This window comes from Gymnoscopelus microlampas (genome assembly GCF_963454915.1).
Source record: "Gymnoscopelus microlampas genome assembly, chromosome: 23".
In the NCBI taxonomy this organism is placed as follows: Eukaryota; Metazoa; Chordata; class Actinopteri; order Myctophiformes; family Myctophidae; genus Gymnoscopelus; species Gymnoscopelus microlampas.
The window spans coordinates 27876556-27896604 of NC_139960.1; the positions used below are offsets into that span (position 1 = coordinate 27876556).

Here is a 20049-nt window from a genome sequence, read left to right on the forward strand (position 1 = left end):
AAAGCAGTAATTATGTTAGCATTTGCAGCTATTTATCTTCATATCTCGTCTGAGAGTGGTCTCGCCTAAAAGTGCCAACAGAGGAGGCCAAGTCAATACATTTGTACTTGGCCCAGATTCTTGCCCTCGTCGTCTGAGACCGTCTCAAGCACTGTCTCAAGTGCCTGCCTGGACGGATCTTTAGACTTAGGTGCTGACATTCTGCCAGCCCCCATAATCAGAGTTGAGTTCTTGAATAAACACTCAACATAGTGGCCAACCTTTTTGTCTCACTGTTTTGGTTCACGGCCATTGCACAAGCCATTCATTTTTGTAAAAGAAAAAAAAATCGACTTTCGCACGCCCGTATTAAAAGTGTAAAAGCAGGTGCTTACGTGAAACGGTGAACCTCAATAATGAAAGATAACCCACACACACTGCCACTTGCAAGGTGCGCGTAGGATAATTTATTAAACCAACGTTTCGGTCACACATGAAGGTTGTGTGTGACCGAAACTATGGTTGCATTCTGTACAGGTCCTTGACTCATCATATTCTGTACTGCTCTATGTTCATTGCTGTTATTAAATACATTAAACTGATGGATGTAATCTTTACATGCATGGTATTCCAGTGCAGGTGTGTTGGGTTCAGCGGGTTGTTCTGAAGAGCGCCGGAGCTATGCTTGAAGAGGGCCATGATGATTGACACAAGAGAGGACACTTTGAAAAAGGGCTTCGTTTGAGGAAGAAAGGACTGGTGTGCATTCTCATTGGTGTGCACGCTTTATTGAATAAGACAAGGGCTGTCCGGAATGTTCCGTATCAAAGTTTTTGAGAGCATCTCTCTGTGATAAATGTTGCATTAAGTGTCACCATCGCTTCACGAAAAGGTCATGCGTTCATTATGGAGATACTTTGTTTTCGGGGGGAGAGACTTTTAGCTTTTCGGAACGCTCCATTGGTTTACTTCACTGTGATGTGTGAACTAGGCCGTGAAACTGTGTCTGGCTTCATAGTGCGGAGACACGCACGTGCGCGCGCACACACACACACACACACACACACACACACACACACACACACACACACACACACACACACACACACACACACACACACACACACACACACAGACTGCTAGGGTGACTCTATGATGATAAACATTTTGGTTACTCTTGTGGTAGCACAGATAGCCGATCTGCAGGCTCAAAATGCGTTGCAGTGTTGTTAGCTTCTTTATCTCTTGAAAGATTTGTTATCTCTCTTTTTACCAGGTTGCAAAACCTGGTCTACATCTACACTCGCTAGTCCCGACTTCCTCGCTAGTCCTGACTTTTGCGTGACTCTTTCCTCAATGGCCGGTCCTTCAGCCAATGAGGGCTCAATGTCCTCTCAGAATATGGGATCTAAAGACGACCCACAATACTGTGTTCGGCCACTGTGTGCATCTCTATGGTCTGTGGCGCTGTTGCGTGACTTTTTCCTCCTTTTGCCAATGAGGGCTCATTTTGGCTCTTTTTGTTACTCCGCGAGCGAAAGGGTAGAGGACCACGGGTCCATTTGGTTCCGTGCTGCGACGCTGGAGAGAGCAACCTGGTATAATATGACCGTGTCATACCTTGTTTATCTATGTTTATCTCTTATCTCTTGGCTTGATGTGGTTAATTATTTTAGCTTAGTATTTAAGAGAAGCCATTGGCCAATGTCAGGCCTGAATGAGAGGCATGCGAGAGACTTAACCCATTGAGACCCGAAACCGACTCTACATGTCTCCTAAATTTTCTGAAAAACGTATGTTTCTATGTCAGTGGTGCGCAATCTTTTTCATGCCAAGGACCCCCAAAATTATATGTATTTGGCCGCCGACCCCCATCAAAATATGTTGTTCCAGGGACCCCCAGAAGCAAAGATTTGAGTTAAAAATGTTCGCTTTAAAAATATATATATTTAAAGATTTTCACACATTTTCACGATTTTTCAAAAATAGCAGATCTACAAGCTCATAGCGCGGCACTCGGTGCCGCGCTATGAGCTTGTAGATCTGCTATTTTTGAATAGCCCAAAGTGTAAAATAATGCTTTTTAGCTCAAATCAAAAAATGACACAGTTCCAGGTCTTAATGGGTTAATCTGCATGAATCCAAGACAAGAGTGACTGACGGTGCTTTTTTCCCCTCGCCACAATACGGCGTGGACCAGCTACTGTACCGTATGAATGACTCTATGACCCATGTCAACCTGTGATATTTAATCCATTAAGACCGGGCTATTCAAAAATAGCAGATCTACAAGCTCGTAGCGTAGCGTAGCGCGGCACTTGGTGCTTTTTTTTACAAATCTTTATATATATTTTTTTTTAACTAAATTTTTTGCTTCTGGGGGATTCTACAAATGTCTTCTAAATCATAACAGGTTTTTTTTAAAGAAAAAACGTATGTTGCTCTAACATCAGTGGCTCTCAAACCTTGTATTTGTCCGCGGACCCCCCATTTAAAAATATTTTGTTCCAGGGACCCCCAGAAGCAAAGATTTGAGTTAAAATGTATATATATATATATTCAAAGATTTGCACACATTTTCACGATTTCTTTAAAAAATAAAGTGCAGATCTACAAGCTCATAGATATACAAGCTCGTGTGAGCTTGTATATCTGCTATTTTTCAATAGCCATAGAAATCTAAAAATGACACACGTGCTGGCGTTCCCGGTCTTAATGGGTCAAATCAAGTGAGTGGCCATTTTTCCAGCGAATGTAATGTAGGAAAATGTCGGAAAACTGGCAACTGTGGTACATGTCTACAGTCCAAAGGACCTCAGCTGCGTGTGATTAACCGATTAAGACCTGGAACGCATCTGTGTCACTTTAGATTTCTTTGGCTATTCAAAAATAGCAGATATACAAGCTCATAGCGCGGCACCGAGTGCCGCGCTATGAGCTTGTAGATCTGCTATTTTTGAAAAATCGGGAACATTTTTTTTTTTTATATTTTTTTCCGAAAAACTGTTTTTTTCTTTTGATTTAGAACATCTTTAGAAGCGGCCTCAGGTCTTAACGGGTTAAAATGGCGACGAAATTGAGCCCATTTTTCATTTTTAGTCACTTTTATGCGCTTGACTCCGTTCCACAGTGCCGGGTTTTTTTTTTTACAAGCTGCGGTAAATATCACGACTTTGCAAATCACGGGTGTTTTGTAACGTCCCGCCTGATTGCAGATCAGTGCCTCTGTACTGTAAATAAAGGGCCGGGCACATTACACACTGTAAGCATTTTCGGGGCGGTAATGGATGACGGCGGGGTTCTGCTCCGACATTTACTGCTGAGACGTGGGCTTTTCTGACTCGTTCCAGACCCTCTAATTCTTTTTTTTCCTCTCCGTGAGGCTGTGTGTAGATTGTATGTGTATTCCTGTACTGTACATATGCATATTATGCACTCTCTGAGTGTGTGTGTGTGTGTGTGTGTGTGTGTGTGTGTGTGTGTGTGTGTGTGTGTGTGTGTGTGTGTGTGTGTGTGTGTGTGTGTGTGTGTGTGTGTGTGTGTGTGTGTGTGTGTGTGTGTGTGTGCGTGCGTGCGTGTCTATTATCGTTTATGGGCGCTTCTTTCATCTCCCCCTATATTCTAGAGCCTGGCCAGCCACGGACTATCTTTCCTGTGGAGCCCTCAGGTAAGTAAGGCGTCTGTGAAGGGACATTTTCCCGAAAGATAACTTGTTACTGAATCACTTCCATTATGTATTGACTGTGTACTGCCGTGCCTTACGGCGTGAATGGAATACCACACAGAATTTGAATGGTATGGATAGTCTCTTCTTTCTTTCCCCATGCCGTTTTAACCCATTAAGACCTGAGACGATTCTTAGAAATGTTTTCTAAATCCTAACAGTTTTTTGGAAAAAAATCAAAAAAATAAATCAAGATTTTTCAAAAATAGCAGATCTACAAGCTCATAGCGCGGCACTCGGTGCCGCGCTATGAGCTTGTAGATCTGCTATTTTTGAATAGCCAAAGAAATCTAAAGTGACACAGATGCGTTCTAGGTCTTATGGGTTAAAGCTGCAAAACAATGAATACATTTAAAAAAAATGTGTATTGTAGAGCAGTGGTTCTCAAACCTTTTCATGTCAAGGACCCCCAAAATGATATGTATTTGGCCGCGGACCCCCATCTCCAAATGTTTGGTTCCAGGGACCCCCAGAAGCAAAGATCTGAGTTACAAATGTTCGCTTTAAAAAACATACATTCAACGATTTGCAAATAAATTCACGATTTTTCAAAAATAGTAGATATACAAGCTCATAGCGTGGCACTCGGTTAAAATGATTGTGATGCCATATTAACAGATTTAGCTGGGGACCCCCTGGTACCTCCAAGGACCCCTGGGGGTCCCCAGATCTCACTTTGAGACCCAAGGTGGTGTCAAGTAGGACACCTACAGGTTGACTGCTGTCATAGCGCAACATCTTCCCTGACAAATTGGAGATGCCTTATTGTCGGAGAAGAAGAAATTAAAGGAGTAGTTCACCCAAAAAAGTACTTACTTTCTATCAATTACACACCACATGAAGCCGTCAATTCATGGAGATTTTTTAGTATTTGTCGCATTAGTCTCTGGTCGGAGACTCAATGGAGACTCAATGGAGACTCAATGGAGACTCCGCAAGGCTCCTACCGCAGACTCTGTCGGTCATCAAATTATCCGCTTAGGAATGCGACAGAAACCAAAATAAATCTCCATGAATTCAAGGCTTCATGGCGGTGTGTTATTGACAGAAAATAAGTCATTTTTTTGGGTGAACTACTCCTTTTTAAGGTCTCTCATGCATGAGACCAGGGTTCAAATCCCCGGATAGGAAAATGACAGTTTTCAGGGATTGCAGCTTTAAAACTGGTGTTTTCATATGCATTGTGTGGTTGCTTCAGGGGAGGGGTACCAGGACATGGAGGTCCAACTCCGCAGGCAGAAGTCCGGCTTCGGTTTCCGAATCCTGGGCGGAGACGAGGCGGGTCAGCCCGTGAGTCCGGAGGCGCGTGAGAAGGCTCGTATGGCGACGGGCGTGGCACCCTGTCATTTTCTCCTCTCTAACCCTCTCTAACCCAATACACACACACACACACACACACACACACACACACACACACACACACACACACACACACCTGTAGTTTAACCCATTGAGACCTGAAGCCGATTCTACATGTCTCCTAAATCTCAACAGTTTTCTGAAAAACGTATGTTTCTATATCAGTGGTGCTCAATCTTTTTCATGTCAAGGACCCCCAAAATTATATGTATTTGGCCGCGGACCCCCATCAAAATATTTTGTTCCAGGGACCCCCAGAAGCAAAGATTTTTATCAAAAGATTTGCACATATTTTCACGAATTTTCAAAAATAGCAGATCTACAAGCTCGTAGCGCGGCACTCGGTGCCGCGCTACGAGCTTGTATATCTGCTATTTTTGAATAGCCCAAAGTGTAAAATAATGCTTTTAAGCTCAAATCTAAAAATGACACAGTTCCAGGTCTCAATGGGTTAAAGACATCAGACAGATGGCATGTGATGTCACACATCTAAACAGTGGCTCTCTCTCTGGGACCAACAGATTCTGATCGGCGCCATCATCGAGAAGAGTCCGGCGGACAAAGACGGGCGCCTGCGGCCGGGCGACGAGCTGCTCTTCGTGGACGGCATCCCCGTGCTGGGGAAGCCCCACCGATACGTCATCGACCTGATGCACGGGGCGGCGCGCAACGGCCAGGTCAACCTGGTCATCAGGAGGAGGGGTCAGGCAGCAGGTGAGAGGTGATTGCGAGGTCACATTAGTGCTCTCTTTCTGCACGGGAAGAACGCGGCATGTTGTTGAATGCTGACTTTTTTTAGTCCCAAAATACAGTGACGTAAAGTAACTAAGTACATTTACTTAAGCCGTTAAGACCTGGAACGCATCTGTGTCACTTTTAGATTTCTTTAGGCTATTCAAAAATAGCAGATCTACAAGCTCGTAGCGCGGCACCGAGTGCCGCGCTACGAGCTTGTAGATCTGCTATTTTTGTAAAGTCGTGAAAATGTGTGCAAATCTTTGAGTATATATTCAAAGCGTTAGGATTTAGAAAACATTTTTTTAATCGGCCTCAGGTCTTAATGGTTTACTGTACTTGAGGACAATTTTGAGGTATTTGTACTTTACTTGAGTATATCCATGTAGATTTTGATTATTATTACAAAACATAGGCTACATTACTTCTACATCACTTCAGCCCTGTATACATTTCGGCCATTCGAAAATAGCAGATCTACAAGCGGTGCGACACATTGCCTCCTTCGTGCCTTTGTGCCTTTGAGCCTGAGTTCGGTGTCCCCTGTTCTATTATTGCACCCCCCCCCCCCCCCCCCTTCGCCTCTCTCTCCTCACTCCTCATACAAAAGAGCTTCTGTCTGACTCGTGCCAGCTCACACTTCCATTCCAATGGTCTGAGTCTGAGCTCCCACTGCCATTTCCTCCTCCTGACACATCTTCTGTTCTCTGCTCACATCTATCTGACCCCACTGCTTCATTTAGACCTTTTTTTTTTTTAAATATACTCGCCGGAAATGGCAGATCTACAAGCTCGCGTCCGTGACGCGTTGTTGTGAGATTGTTTGTACATTGGCAATTTTCAAGCAGTGGTGTAAAGTAACTAAGTACATTTACTCAAGTACTGTACTTGAGTAACATTTTTGAGGTGCTTTCACTTTACCGGAGTGTTTGCAATTGTCTATACTTTTACTTCTACTCCACTGCATCTCAGAGGCACATATTGTACTTTTACTCCACTACAGTTATTTGAAAACTTGAGTTACTTTGCAGATATAAATTATTACATTATAAAACATACATTAACCACTTTAGCCCTATTTTATACCTAGGCTATTTGAAAATAGCCGATCTACAAGTTCACAACGCGTCGCATCGCGACGCGTTGTGAGCTTGTAGATCTGCTATTTTCAAACATTGTAGTACTCTTACTTTTGGTACTCTAAGTACATTTTGATACCAATACTTTTGTACTTTTACTCAAGTCATTTTTTTATTCCAGACTTTTACTTCTACATTGCATCAATACTTTTACTTTCAAAACATTTGAGTACTTTTTCCACCACTGATTTTCAGCACGTCCTGCAGTAAAAAAAAAAAGAACAATTCTCAGTTATGTAATGAAATTATTCCGGTACGAGCCGCCGAGGCCACAAATGGCACGATCGTGTATTTCATTTAATTAAATTGCAAATGAAGTCGTTAGCACGTCGTAAATAAGCATGTAACACTTTTAATAGCGCACGGCAGCAGAAGGAAAACAGCCGCGGTTCAACCCGAGGCCTCGCTCTGCGTTTCAATTAACGCTGCAGAGAGCGTTGTGCAGCGAGCAAGATTCACACGACCGTCAAGATTCACTTTTTCTCTGCCCGATGGAAATGTTTTCGCGCGGCTTGCCTCGCGCCCCCGTCGTGCCAAAAAAAACAGCACACCCCCGCCCACTGGATGTGCAGGAATCCTGCATATGGCTGTAGGCTGGTGGTGTGTGTGTTTTTTTCTGCATTGTGATTGTTCGCTCCTGCTAGGGTTGATTCTTAACCCATTTAGCCCGGAAACGCATCTGTGTGTCATTTTTTTTATTTCTTTGGGCTATTGAAAAATAGCAGATCTACAAGCTCATAGCGCGGCACTCGGTGCCGTGCTATGAGCTTGTAGATCGGCTATTTTTGAAAAATAGTGAAAATGTGTGCAAATCTTTGAATATGTATATATATATATTTTTTTAAAGCGAACATTTGTAACTCAAATCTTTGCTTCTGGGGGATTCTACAAATGTCTTCTAAATCCTAACAGTTTTCTGAAAAACGCATGTTTCTATATCGGTGGTTCTCGAAACCTTTCATGTCAAGGACCCCCAAAATGATATGTATTTGGCCGCGGACCCCCATCTCAAAATATGTTGTTCCAGGGACCCCCCAGAAAGAAAGATTTGAGTTAAAAATGTTCGCTTAAAAATATATATATGTATACATTCAAATATTTGCACAAATGTTCAAGATTATTTTTTTAAATAGCAGATCTACAAGCTCATAGCGTGGCACTCGTTGCTGCGCTATGAGCTTGTAGATCTGCTAGTTTTTGAATGGCCAAAAGAAATCTTAAAATGACACACAGACGCATTTCCTGGTCTTAAAAGGTTAATCCTGCAACAGTAAATGAATTCAAAGGGAAGAGTTTTCCACTCAGTTCTTTTCAGAGAGGCAACCAATGGACTGAGAGAGCACTGCCTGCTCATCCATATAGAAGCCCTTTCCTTTTTATTTATTTATTTTTGCTGTATGCATGTAAAAGGCTCATCTTTGGATTCTGCAGAAGCAGCAGTATTGTAAACATTGTCATTGTTCACTTCTAAATGGCATTGCCACGTGTTTAATTTCCCCCAAAAAGTCAGTAACCTTTAATTTGTCACCATTTAAACGTGGGTTTTCCGGCACTTATTGTGTCCTCAGCGGTATTTCACAGGCTCAGTGGTGGAAAACGTACTACATTTCTTTACTTAAGTAAAAGTATCAATGCTGCAATGTAGAAATACTCTGTAAAAGTCTGGAATTCAAAATTTACTTGAGTGAGAGTACAAACGTATTGGTACAAAAGTGAAAGTACTCAATATGCAGAATGTCAGAATGTTGCACACGTTTTCAAATGTATAAAATATTTTAAAAATCGCAGATCTACAAGCTCACAATGCGTCACATCGGGACTCATTGTGAGCTTGTAGATCTGCTATTTTCAAAATATTTGGCCGAAATGTATATAGGGCTGAAGTGGTTAATGTATGTTTTGTAATAATAATCAAAATCTACAAAGTAACTAGTAACTAAAGTTTTCAAATAAGTGTAGTGGAGTAAAAGTACAATATTTGGCTCTGAGTTGTAGTGGAGTAGAAATAAAAGTATTGGAAATTGAAAAAGTAAAGTACAAATACCTCAAAATTGTACTTAAAGGGGCCACACCATGAATTTAAAAAAAATATGTTATATATCTCTGCTGTCCAGCCAGAAACTGCTAACTCCAAAACGCTCATTGTTCAGGAAACGCAAAAACAAAATATACGTTTTTCAGGAAATTAAGAAAACCTTGTATTTTTAAAACAAAGCAATACTGCCTCATCAAAGTTGGTATAGTGACTTTATATATTGTCAGATACTTGCATGTGTCATTATATTATCAACACTTTAACCAAATCGCGGGTAAATCAACACTTTACCCAGCGCAAGTGGAGTTAGCAGTTTCAGACGAGCAGAAATCAAGCTGAAGTGGAGTTAGGTGTCCAAACAACAGTAGCTCCACTCGCTGCTGAGGGAGAGGTTTCAAAAGGGTACAAATTCTCAAAAGCTAACAATGGATCTCCAAGCTCACAATGCATCACAACAACGTGTGAATTAATGCCCTGATGCTTCATGCCACTTATTATATAGGCCTACAATAATAAACAGGACTTTAAATATTACAATAACTTCTGCAAAGAGGTAGTAGAATAGCGCGACAGAAATGCTATGAACGCCTTTCTTCTTGTCACATTGCTCTCCTCATTAAACACTTAATAGATTTTAGAAATATAATTACTTGTTTTCATAACATTAGCGTCAGTGCTAAGTTTGATAAACAGGTACACTGCATAGTTTTAACAGACTACGGGGAGCTTGTTTACATGGTCCTCCTCCTCGTTCACTGCGCAACGCGCTCTACTCATGCTGTTGAAAAGCAGCGCTGTAGAGGAGAGGGGGGAGTTGTTTGTTTTTGACGGACAGTTTGAGGATCCAATGGAGTTGGGAGTTTTCGTCAGAGGCGCTTTTTAATACTTTTCATTGGTTCAAATGTTTTGATATTTTACACAGACCTAAAGGGTGTTCAATAGCCTTGATTTATGAAAAAAAAAAAAAAAAACTGAAAATGGAGTTAGCTGGTCCTGGCTGGACACCGACGATATAAATATTGCCCCCTAATACGTTTTAAACAGGTTGTAAGCCTAAAAAACATCCAGATATTTTCTCTCACAATCTGACTGTCTGTCATTCCAAGCTTTTTCAGCTGCAATACCAAAACGTCCTTTTGGGCAGGGGGGGGGGGGCTACTGAGCAATTCTGTCTGGCCATCATCAATGCAATGTCAAGGCAAGTGATGTCACTTGTCTTGCCATTCTGAAATGGCCTGTTCAGACACGCCCATTCTGAAAATCTCTGAAATGAGAATGAATGACTGAATGTTAAAAAAATGAAATTCATGGTGTGGCCCCTTTAAGTACAGTGCTTAGCTAAATGTACTTAGTTTCTTCACACCACTGTGATCACAGCCTGAAAACAGTGTCTCCCATGGTCTCTCTCTCTGCCTTCTTTTTCGCCAGGCGAGCCCTGTTCGGAGAACGGCCGCAGCCCCGGGTCCGCCTCCACTCAGCACAGCTCCCCGCGCAGTGACTACACCTACGTCAACAGCGCCGGCGCGCACACCCCGGTGGCCGGCGGCGCGGCGCCGTCGGACGGAGCGCCGAACCCCAACGCGCAGCCCAGCGACGTCGTCATCAACCGGAAGGAGAGCGAGGGCTTCGGCTTCGTCATCATCAGCTCGCTCAACCGGCCCGAGGCGGCCGCGGCCATCAGTGAGTCCTCTGACTTCGTTGACTTCTCGAGTCATTTACCTTACTAACGCGTCATGGGTTGTTCTTCATTCGTTATAACTGTAACGCCCGGGATTCGAACCCGGGTCTCCCACGTGGAAAGCCAACATCTTAACTCATCCACTGCCACTGACGTAATAAACGTAATTATTCCCGTTTACCAACCCTGCCACAGACGTAAAAAACGTAATTATTAATTTTTCAATTTTTTTTTTTTTTTCTTTTTTGACCCAAAGACCAAGGAGATATGATTTTTCGAAGGAAAAGACTCCCATCCACTTCCTTGTTAACTTTTTTTTTTTCAATGAAAAATCTCTGGCAGTGGGCAAACGCGGCCAGCAATAAGTCTGGCAGTGAATGAGTTAACCCATTAAGACCTGAGGCGATTCTTAAAAATGTTTTCTAAATCCTAACAGTTTTTTGAAAAAAATATAAGAAAAATGTTTTCAAGATTTTTTCAAAAATAGCAGATCTACAGATCTCATAGCGTGGCACTCGGTGCCGCGCTATGAGCTTGTACATCTGCTATTTTTGAATAGCCAAAGAAATCTAAAGTGACACAGATGCGTTCCAGGTCTTAACTCATTCAGTGCCACTGGAATAAGCCCTGAGTGCCACTGGACGTCTAAGACGTTTTTCTTTTTCTTTTTTTGAAAAACATGTTCAGAACCCAAGATATGATGATTTGAAGATTTGCTGCTCCATTCACTCTTTGTTTAACTTCTTACTGAAAAAGACTGTATCTCGGCTCCTAAGCACTTTTTTTTTACAATGAATTTTGGCTGTGGCACTCAGAGCCAAAATTCCATAAACTGGGCTTGAATGAGTTAATGGGTTAACCGCAAAGCCAAAGGGAATTAATTCCCTATCGCTCGGGGGATGAAAATGGTCGAGAATCACTGCTATAGCTGTAAAAAAAATCTTCTCTTATATGGTGGTCCCTGGCATATCTTTTCAAATGGGGGTCCGCGGGCTGATTTGTGTGGATTTGGGGGTCCTTGACGTAAAAACAACACTGTCTTAAATCATTGTGAAGCAATTCAAATAACCGCTTACATGGCTTCAGGACATTTACTCGGGTTCTGCACTTAACGAGAGTACAATTTGAAGGTACTTCTACTTTAGTTGAGGTTTTACGTTTTTTGATACTTTATACTTATACATCACAGAGGGAAATGTTGTACTTCATACTGCACCACATTTATTTGACAGCATTAGTGACAGATTTAGATTATTAATAATTCATCAAACGGATTTGGAATAGCCTAAATATAAAATCGGGCTTAAGCGGTTAATGATATTCCAATAACATGATACATTTGATTCTGAAATGGCCATACTGCACAATGAGCACTTTTTACTAATGCTAACTTCAAGTACATTTTAGTGCTGACACTTTTGTACTTTGACTTAAAGGGATATTTCACTTTCAAAAAACCTTTTGGTCATTTTATCATCTACTCAGGCCTTTGTGAGCCCCCCAGACAGTTTTTAAGTTGCTCGATTCAGTATTTATATATTTGATATTCATTTTATCAGACACGCCCCCTTCCTATACAAACCCATTGTAACTTCAAACTCCATTTTAACCATGTTAGATTCGTCGAAAACAGCCGTCCTTGGTTCTGGTGACTCACCCTGCCCTCCTAATGCCTGAGGGGGTCGTGTTTTTCCGATTATCTTTTTCATTTATTTTATTTTATTTTTTTATTGTATTTTATTTTTTTTAATTTTCCAAAAAAATATATTTAAAATAAATGAAAAAATGTATTAAAAAAACACGGCCCCCTCGCGTATTAGGGGGGCAGGGTGAGTCACCAGAACCAAGGACGGGTGTTTTTGATGAATCTAACATGGTTAAAATGGAGTTTGAAGTTACAATGGGTTTGTATAGGAAGGGGGCGTGTCTGATAAAATGAATATCAAATGTCCAAATACTGAATCGAGCAACTGAAAAACTGTCTGGGGGGCTCACAAAGGCCTGAGTAGACGATAAAATGACCAAAAGTTTTTTTGAAAGTGAAATATCCCTTTAAAGGGTAAGACCACTTTGGTAGAGGTTTGGGTTGTGTAGTTACCTTGCCATGATGTAACTCCAAAGGTGGGCAAGAAATAAAAAATAATTGCTCCATTGATTAGAAATTGATAATTCAAAATATGCTCCTCATTAAATTACATTGTATGGTAAAACAGCTCTCAAAGTCACTCTTTTAGCACATAAATGAACCCAAACAAAGCTGATTCAGACAATATAGAGCATCACCAAACCCAGTACTGTTTGTTTTTTTAATAAAAATGTCAACTTCCTGTTGATTTTACTATTTGAAGATCTGAATCCGGATCCACCGATCCAGTCCGGGTTTTCTACTTATTAAAAATGGCAAAATCAACAGGAAGTTGACATTTTTGTAAAAAAAAAAAACAGTACTGGGTTTGGTGATGCTCTATATTGTCTGAATCAACTTTGCTTGCGTTTGTTTATGTGCTAAAAGAGTGACTTTGAGATCTGTTTTACCGTACAATGTAAGTCAATGAGGAGCATATTTTGAATTATCAATTTCTAATCAATGGAGCAATTATTTTTGATTTCTTGCCCACCTTTGGAGTTAGATCATGGCAAGGTAACTACACAACCCAAACCTCTAACAAAGTGGTCTTACCCTTTAAGTCAGATTTTGAACACAGAATACAATTACAAAAGAAAAGGTATTTTTTTACACTGTGGGTATTGCTACTTTTACCGAAGTCCAAAATCTGAGTACTTGTTCCACCACACTGCTTCAGGATGAGTGCAGTACCAGGGAGGACTAAAGTTAGCTGACGGAAGGGGTCACGGCTCGGTTAAAAACTGAAAACACCTCTTCCTTTAACATCTTACCCCTCCATCTCAATTATGTATACCCTCCCACGATAAGCCATTCTCACAGATCTCTAGTATGGCTGCGGTGAGCCTCAGTGCAAGTTCGCCCACACACACATGCAAAAAAAAACACCAGCTGGCTTACGTAAGCTTGGGTTGGTGGGGTGTGTGTGGGGGGTGGGGGGGGTTTGGAATAGCAAAATAGCAGAGACGGAGAGAATAGTCAGTCAGTCAGTCGAGAGCAAGGCAATATTTCCTACCGCCTGCGCGTGTGCATGTACAGTACGCGTGTGTGTGTGTGTGCTTTTTTTTTTGACTTGTGAATCCTTTGCCAGCCGTGCCCCATAAGATCGGGCGCATCATCGAGGGCAGCCCGGCGGACCGCTGCGCCAAGCTGAAGGTGGGAGACAGGATCCTGGCGGTCAACGGCCAGTCGATAGTCAACATGCCGCACGCCGACATCGTCAAGCTGATCAAGGACGCGGGCCTCAACGTCACGCTGAGGATCATACCGCAGGAAGGTAAGCGTTGCTGCGGGGTGACTGTGCTGAGCCCTGCACGATGGATGCAGTGGTGGGAAAAAAGTACTCAAATGTTTTACTTAACCCATTGAGACCTGAAGCCGATTCTACTATTTCTCCTAAATCTCAACAGTTTTCTGAAAAACGTATGTTTCTATATCAGCGGTACTCAATCTTTTTCATGTCAAGGACCCCTAAAATTATATGTATTTGGCCGCGGACCCCCATCAAAATATTTTGTTCCAGGGACCCCCCCAGAAGCAAAGATTTGAGTTAAAATGTTCGCTTTAAAAATATATATATTCAAAGATTTGCACACATTTTCACGATTTTTCAAAAATAGCACGATTTTTTTTGAATAGCCTAAAGTGTAAAATAATGCTTTTTAGCTCAAATCTAAAAATGACACAGTTCCAGGTCTTAATGGGTTAAGTAAAAGTATCAATATTGCAATGTAGAAGCTACTCTTCTTACGAGTGAAAGTCCGGAATTGAAAATGTTACTTGAGTAAAAGTACAAAAGTGTTGGCGTCAAAATATACTTAAAGTACCAAAAGTAAAAGTACTTGAATGTTTGAAAATAGCAGATTTACAAGCTCACACGATCTACGAGCTTGTAGATCGTCTATTTTCAAATAGCCTATGTTTAAAATAGGACTAAAGTGGTTAATGTATGTTTCATAATATCATAATTTATATCTGAAAAGTAACTAGTAACTAAAATGTTCAAATAATTGTAGTGGGGTAAAAGTACAATAATTGCCTCTGAGATGTAGTGGAGCAGAAGTAAAAGTATTGGAAATACTCAAGCAAAGTACAAATACCATTTTTTTTAAAACTTAAGTACAGTACTTAAGTAAATGTACTTAGTTACTTTGCACCACTGCACAGATGCACCTTGTGCAACAATTATATACACAGACACAAATATTAGACGAGGGCAACTGCAATATGTAAGATAGGCAAAGGTTTATGACTTTTGTTTTGTGGAGTTGTGCAAAGTCGTTGTCATCTTTATGTATGCACTTGTATGGGTCTCTCTCCCTCTGTCACCCCCTCTCTTTCTCTCTCTCTCTCTCTCTCTCTCTGTGTCTTTGAGGAGGTATGGTCAAGGGAATTTGATACATCATGAATAAACCGTATTTTTGCACATAATACACTACAAAAGAACCTTAACCCATTAAGACCCGAGGGAGATTCAAAAACAATGTCTAAATCATAACAGTTTTCTGAAATCGTAAATTGCTATATCAGTGGTGCTCAAACTTTTTCACCTCAAGGACCCTAAAAATTATATGTATTTGGCCGCAGACCCCCCTCAAAATCTCAAAATATGTTGTTCCAGGGACCCCCCAGAAGCAAAGATTTGAGTTAAAAATGTTATTTCAAAAAATATATGTATTCAAAGATTTGCACAAATATTCAAAATCTTTCAAAAAAATAGCAGATCTACAAGCTCATAGCGCGGCACTCGGTACGTATTTTTGAATAGCCCCCCAAAAAAATCTAAAATGACACAGATGCGTTCCCGGTCTTAATGGGTTAAAGTAATTGTGTATCATCGTGATTCTTCCTATGCTGCGCGCAAGGATCTCTTTTTGTCGTTGTTTTTTGCAACTTATGGTTTTTATTGTCGTTATTATCGGGAGAGACAATACATTTATGCATAATAGTCATATTCACCATACAGTCTTTCTATACAGTATTTCACATTGTCTCCCTAGTGAGACAGCGGCAACAAAAGAAGAATAAGAAAAGTAAAGCAAAAGAAAAAAGACCAAAAGAGAAAAGAAAAAGAAAGGGGGAAAAAGGGGGGGTAAGGGGGAATCAGAAGGAATCAAAGAGAAATATATAAACATGAATAGAACAGAAGAATGTACAATATATATCCTCACACATACACTGTATCACAATATATATATATATATATATATATATAAAAAAGGGGATGAACCTTCAAAGAAGAGACTGCACACTCCAGGGAACAGAGATGGACAACTTACTATTGCATAAGTATTTTATTAGCACGACGCGTTTCGCCGTGAGCTTCGTCAGGTGCTATACATACTTTACTATTTGTATAGCACCTGACGAAGCTCACGGCGAAACGTGTCGTGCTAATAAAATACTTATGCAATAGTAAGTTGTCCATCTCTGTTCCCTGGAGTGTGCAGTCCCTTCTTTGAAGGTTCATCCCCTTTTTTATATTCTATATACCTGCTGACTAGACTTGCACCTCCAACGTTTTTTTTTTGGATGTGCAGGAGTCCTCTTTTTGTTATATATATATATATATATATATATATATATATATATATATATATACACAAATGCCGCACATTCAGCCTATCAAATTACAGACATAATACAAATCTCTTTATAAAATGATATCGTTACGACATATCGTGTCATAACTCGATGCATTCAAAGGGGTCCACTTTTAGGTAAATTGCTCACTTTGTAGCCTCACCAAATAAGTGATTCTTTCCACATTTTTGGGAATTTTATCATGTGGTAAGAATCTCTTAATTTCTTTGACTTTATTCAACCATTGTTTCGGGGGTCGGAGGAAGCAGTCCCAACCAGTTAATTGTGATGCATTTTTCTGGCTGCCGTTAACAATACTCTTTTTTTTGTTTAAAGGGATATTTCACTTTCAGAAAAACTTTTTCATGTCATTTTATCGTCTACTTAAGCTTTCAAAAACTAAAATCATCAAAAACACCCGTCCTTGGTCCGGGTGACTCACCCTGCCCTCCTAATACGCGAGAGGGTCGTGTTTTTTTTAATTGCTTTTTTCATTACATTTTTTGTTGTATTTTTTGTTTTTTCATTTTCAAAAAAATATATTAAAAATAAATGAAAAAAAGTTATCGAAAAAACACGGCCCCCTCGCGTATTAGGAGGGCAGGGTGAGTCACCAGAACCAAGGAGGGGTGTTTTTGATGAATCTAACACGTTAAAAATGGAGTTTGAAGTTATAATGGGTTTGTATAGGAAGGGGGCGTGTCTGATAAAATGAATATCAAATATCTAAACACTGAATCAAGCAACTTAAAAACGGTCTGGGGGGCTCACAAAAGCCTGAGTAGACGATAAAATGACCCAAATTTATTTTGAAAGTGAAATATCCCTTTAATGCTCTCTCTCTGTCGCTCTACCCGTATCACCCCCAGAGCTGAGCAACCCCCCGTCAGCACCCAGCTCTGAGAAACAGAGCCCCGTGGCCCAGACCCAGCAGCAGCACAGCCCGGCCCAGACCCAGACCCAGCAGCCTGGCACTGCGGCCTCGCAGCATCAGCCCGGTCCTGCGGCCCCTGCTGCTCCTTCTCCACACCCGGCAGTGACCGAGCCCCCCAGCAACCCCCCAGCTGTCAGCCAGACCCCCGGCCCCAACAACATGGTCGCCCACCAGCCCAGCCCCGTTCCTCCTCACCAGAGTCCTGTGACCCAGCCGCCTGCCACGGCCCCTCCCCAGACCTACATCCATGAGAACAGGTAAGGCACAAAAGCAGTGGTGTAAAAAAGTAACCGAGTACATTTACTCAAGTGCTAGTACTTACATAAGTGCAATTTTGAGGAACTTTTACTCTGCTGGAGTATTTACAATTTTCAGTACTTTTACTCCTACCCCACTACATCTCAGAGATAAAATATTGTACTTTTACTGCACTACAATTATTTGAAAACTACTAATTACTTTGTAGATTTTGATTATTGTTACAAAACATACACTAACCACTTCAGCCCTATACATTTTGGCCATTTGAAAACAGCAGATCTACGAGCTCACAATGCGTCGCGATGCGACGCATTGTGAGCTTGTACATCTGCTGTTTTCAAAAGATTTTTATGCATTTGAAAACTTGTGAAATGGGACATTCTGCACAATGAATACGTTCTACTTTTGGTACTTCAAGTACATTTTTGATACCAATACTTTTGTACTTTTAATCAAGTAAATTTTGAATTCCGGACTTTTGCTTGTAACAGAGTATTTTTACATTGCACTATTGATACTTTTACTTAAGTAAAACATGTGAGCCTACATTTTCCACAACTGGCCAAAACACATTAGAGCCCTGCCTGTTGCCTTGTCATTTTGTTATTTAACACATTGAGTGCCAGAGGTTTTTTTTAAAACAGGGTACAGCCAGTGCCAGCGTTTTTTTTTAACCGTTTATTGGCGATCTTTTTAGAGCTGCAGAGGCCCACAACGAGGACCTGGATGTAAACAAACCGTGTCTGGGCGATGGCCGAGGGTCCCGTCTAACGACCGGATCGATAACATTTCTACCGCGATCCGCCATTGCAGAGAGATCGCCCGTCGAAAAATGGCTTGTTTTGACCACAAAAAAAAATGGAGATATGGACCTTTTTCTCAAGATCCCATCATTGGGGCGGAGGCACGTCCGTTTATTTGGGATGACGTCACATTCGTCCATTCCTTTTTAACTCATTCAGTGCCACATGACGTCTAAAACGTCCGTTTTTATCGCCATTGTTAAGCCCTGAGCGCCACGTGACGTCTAAGACGTCATCAAAAATAAAAATAAAAATAAAAACATTTTTTTTACTGTTTTTTTTGGGGGGGGGGGAAATGTTCTGAACCCAAGATATCATGATTTGAAAATGTGCTGCTCCATTCACTCTTTGTTTAACTTCTTACTGAAAAAGGCCGTATCTCGGCTCATGAGCACTTTTTTTTTACAATTAATTGTTGGCTCTGGCACTGGGACAACACAGCCAGAAATATGTCTGGCACTGAATGAGTTAAATTGTCCCAGGATCATTCCTAAGTTGTGTTAGAGCGCCCTTTTAAAAAAAAAAACACACACACACATTGGCACTCAATGTGTTAAAATAAATCAAAATCTAAAGGCTGTCCATGAAACGCTGAGCTGGTCATTCAGTCTGGGTGGTAGTCAATCAGATGACAGGGTAGCAACCATGTAGCAACCATTTCCTCTATGGAAATATTGTTGTAATATTGTTAACAAACTTTCAGACTAGCCACTTGATGCGAGTTGGTAATTAAGTGCTTGTGATGTGATTTCTAAGGCTTGAGTGCACAGTAAGTGCTCCTGTCATCATCGTAATGTGCCGTAGGCTTTGTTCAGCTGTAAGATTGCCTTGATCCTATGATGCAGTGTCATGCTTTCATAAAGCAGTCTACATCTGGGGGAAAACACTGGGAAAACAGTTGAGTTATACAGTACCATTTCTCTTTCAATTCTCCAACTCTCTCTCTCTCCCTCTCTCCCACCTGCTGTCTCATTTTCTTCTTGTGCTCTTAATCCCCTGTCCCCTTCCATTTTTCTCACAAGTGATATCTTCTTCTCTCTCCCGCCTTCTTTCACTCCCACCTCTATCTTTTACTCTTTCTCACCATTTACTCTCTTCTTTCTATTGTTTTTCCATTCCCCTCTCTCTCCCAGTTTCCTCCATAACATCACTTACTGTAACTCTGTAAGAACTACTAAAATATTTACTTGCATAGCTTCTTTATAGAGGTATGTTCAATGTTTTAACAACAGAAACAGAGGGCCCTCCCAAAAAATCGACAGTGTCATTGCCCATTCCTCCAGATTTACAGGTCGGGTCCAAATTCTTTCGTGCGTAGCAGCATGCGTCATCACCCACTGAAGGGACTTTCTTACTGCTATAAACATTTCATGTGATGCGCGTGAGAGGAAACAGTTTTGATTTCCCACTCAAGAGTGTTCAAAGGCTGTCGCATGCGTCGGTAGCGCTGTCGCCTCACAGCTAGAAGGTCCCGGGTTCGATTCCCGCAGGGGACGCTGTGTGTCATCAGTGGGTGCCCATACCCCGTTGTCCCCTAGGGGTAGGTACCCTCACAAAAAAACATGCAGTAATCCTGGTCCCTATGCTGCCTCCCCCTGGTCAGCCGGGGCGCTTGATGGAGGGGAAAGGAACTGGTTGGAAATAACGTGTTCCTTCGACGCGCTACGTCCCACCGGGGAAACCCCCCTGTCAGGT

At 41.4% G+C, this 20049-nt stretch overlaps 1 protein-coding gene across 1 annotated transcript in view; it reads left to right on the forward strand.

The window, feature by feature from the left end:
* Positions 1 to 20049, forward strand: part of LOC311040288 (membrane-associated guanylate kinase, WW and PDZ domain-containing protein 2-like) — a 323523-nt gene that overhangs the window by 286050 nt on the left and 17424 nt on the right. Inside the window, exons 14-19 of the mRNA XM_084050480.1 lie at positions 3605 to 3646; positions 4902 to 5017; positions 5584 to 5776; positions 10400 to 10651; positions 13865 to 14050; positions 17226 to 17547. Coding sequence (XP_083906606.1) covers positions 3605 to 3646; positions 4902 to 5017; positions 5584 to 5776; positions 10400 to 10651; positions 13865 to 14050; positions 17226 to 17547 — 1111 coding nt within the window. The remainder of the gene's footprint in view (positions 1 to 3604; positions 3647 to 4901; positions 5018 to 5583; positions 5777 to 10399; positions 10652 to 13864; positions 14051 to 17225; positions 17548 to 20049) is intronic.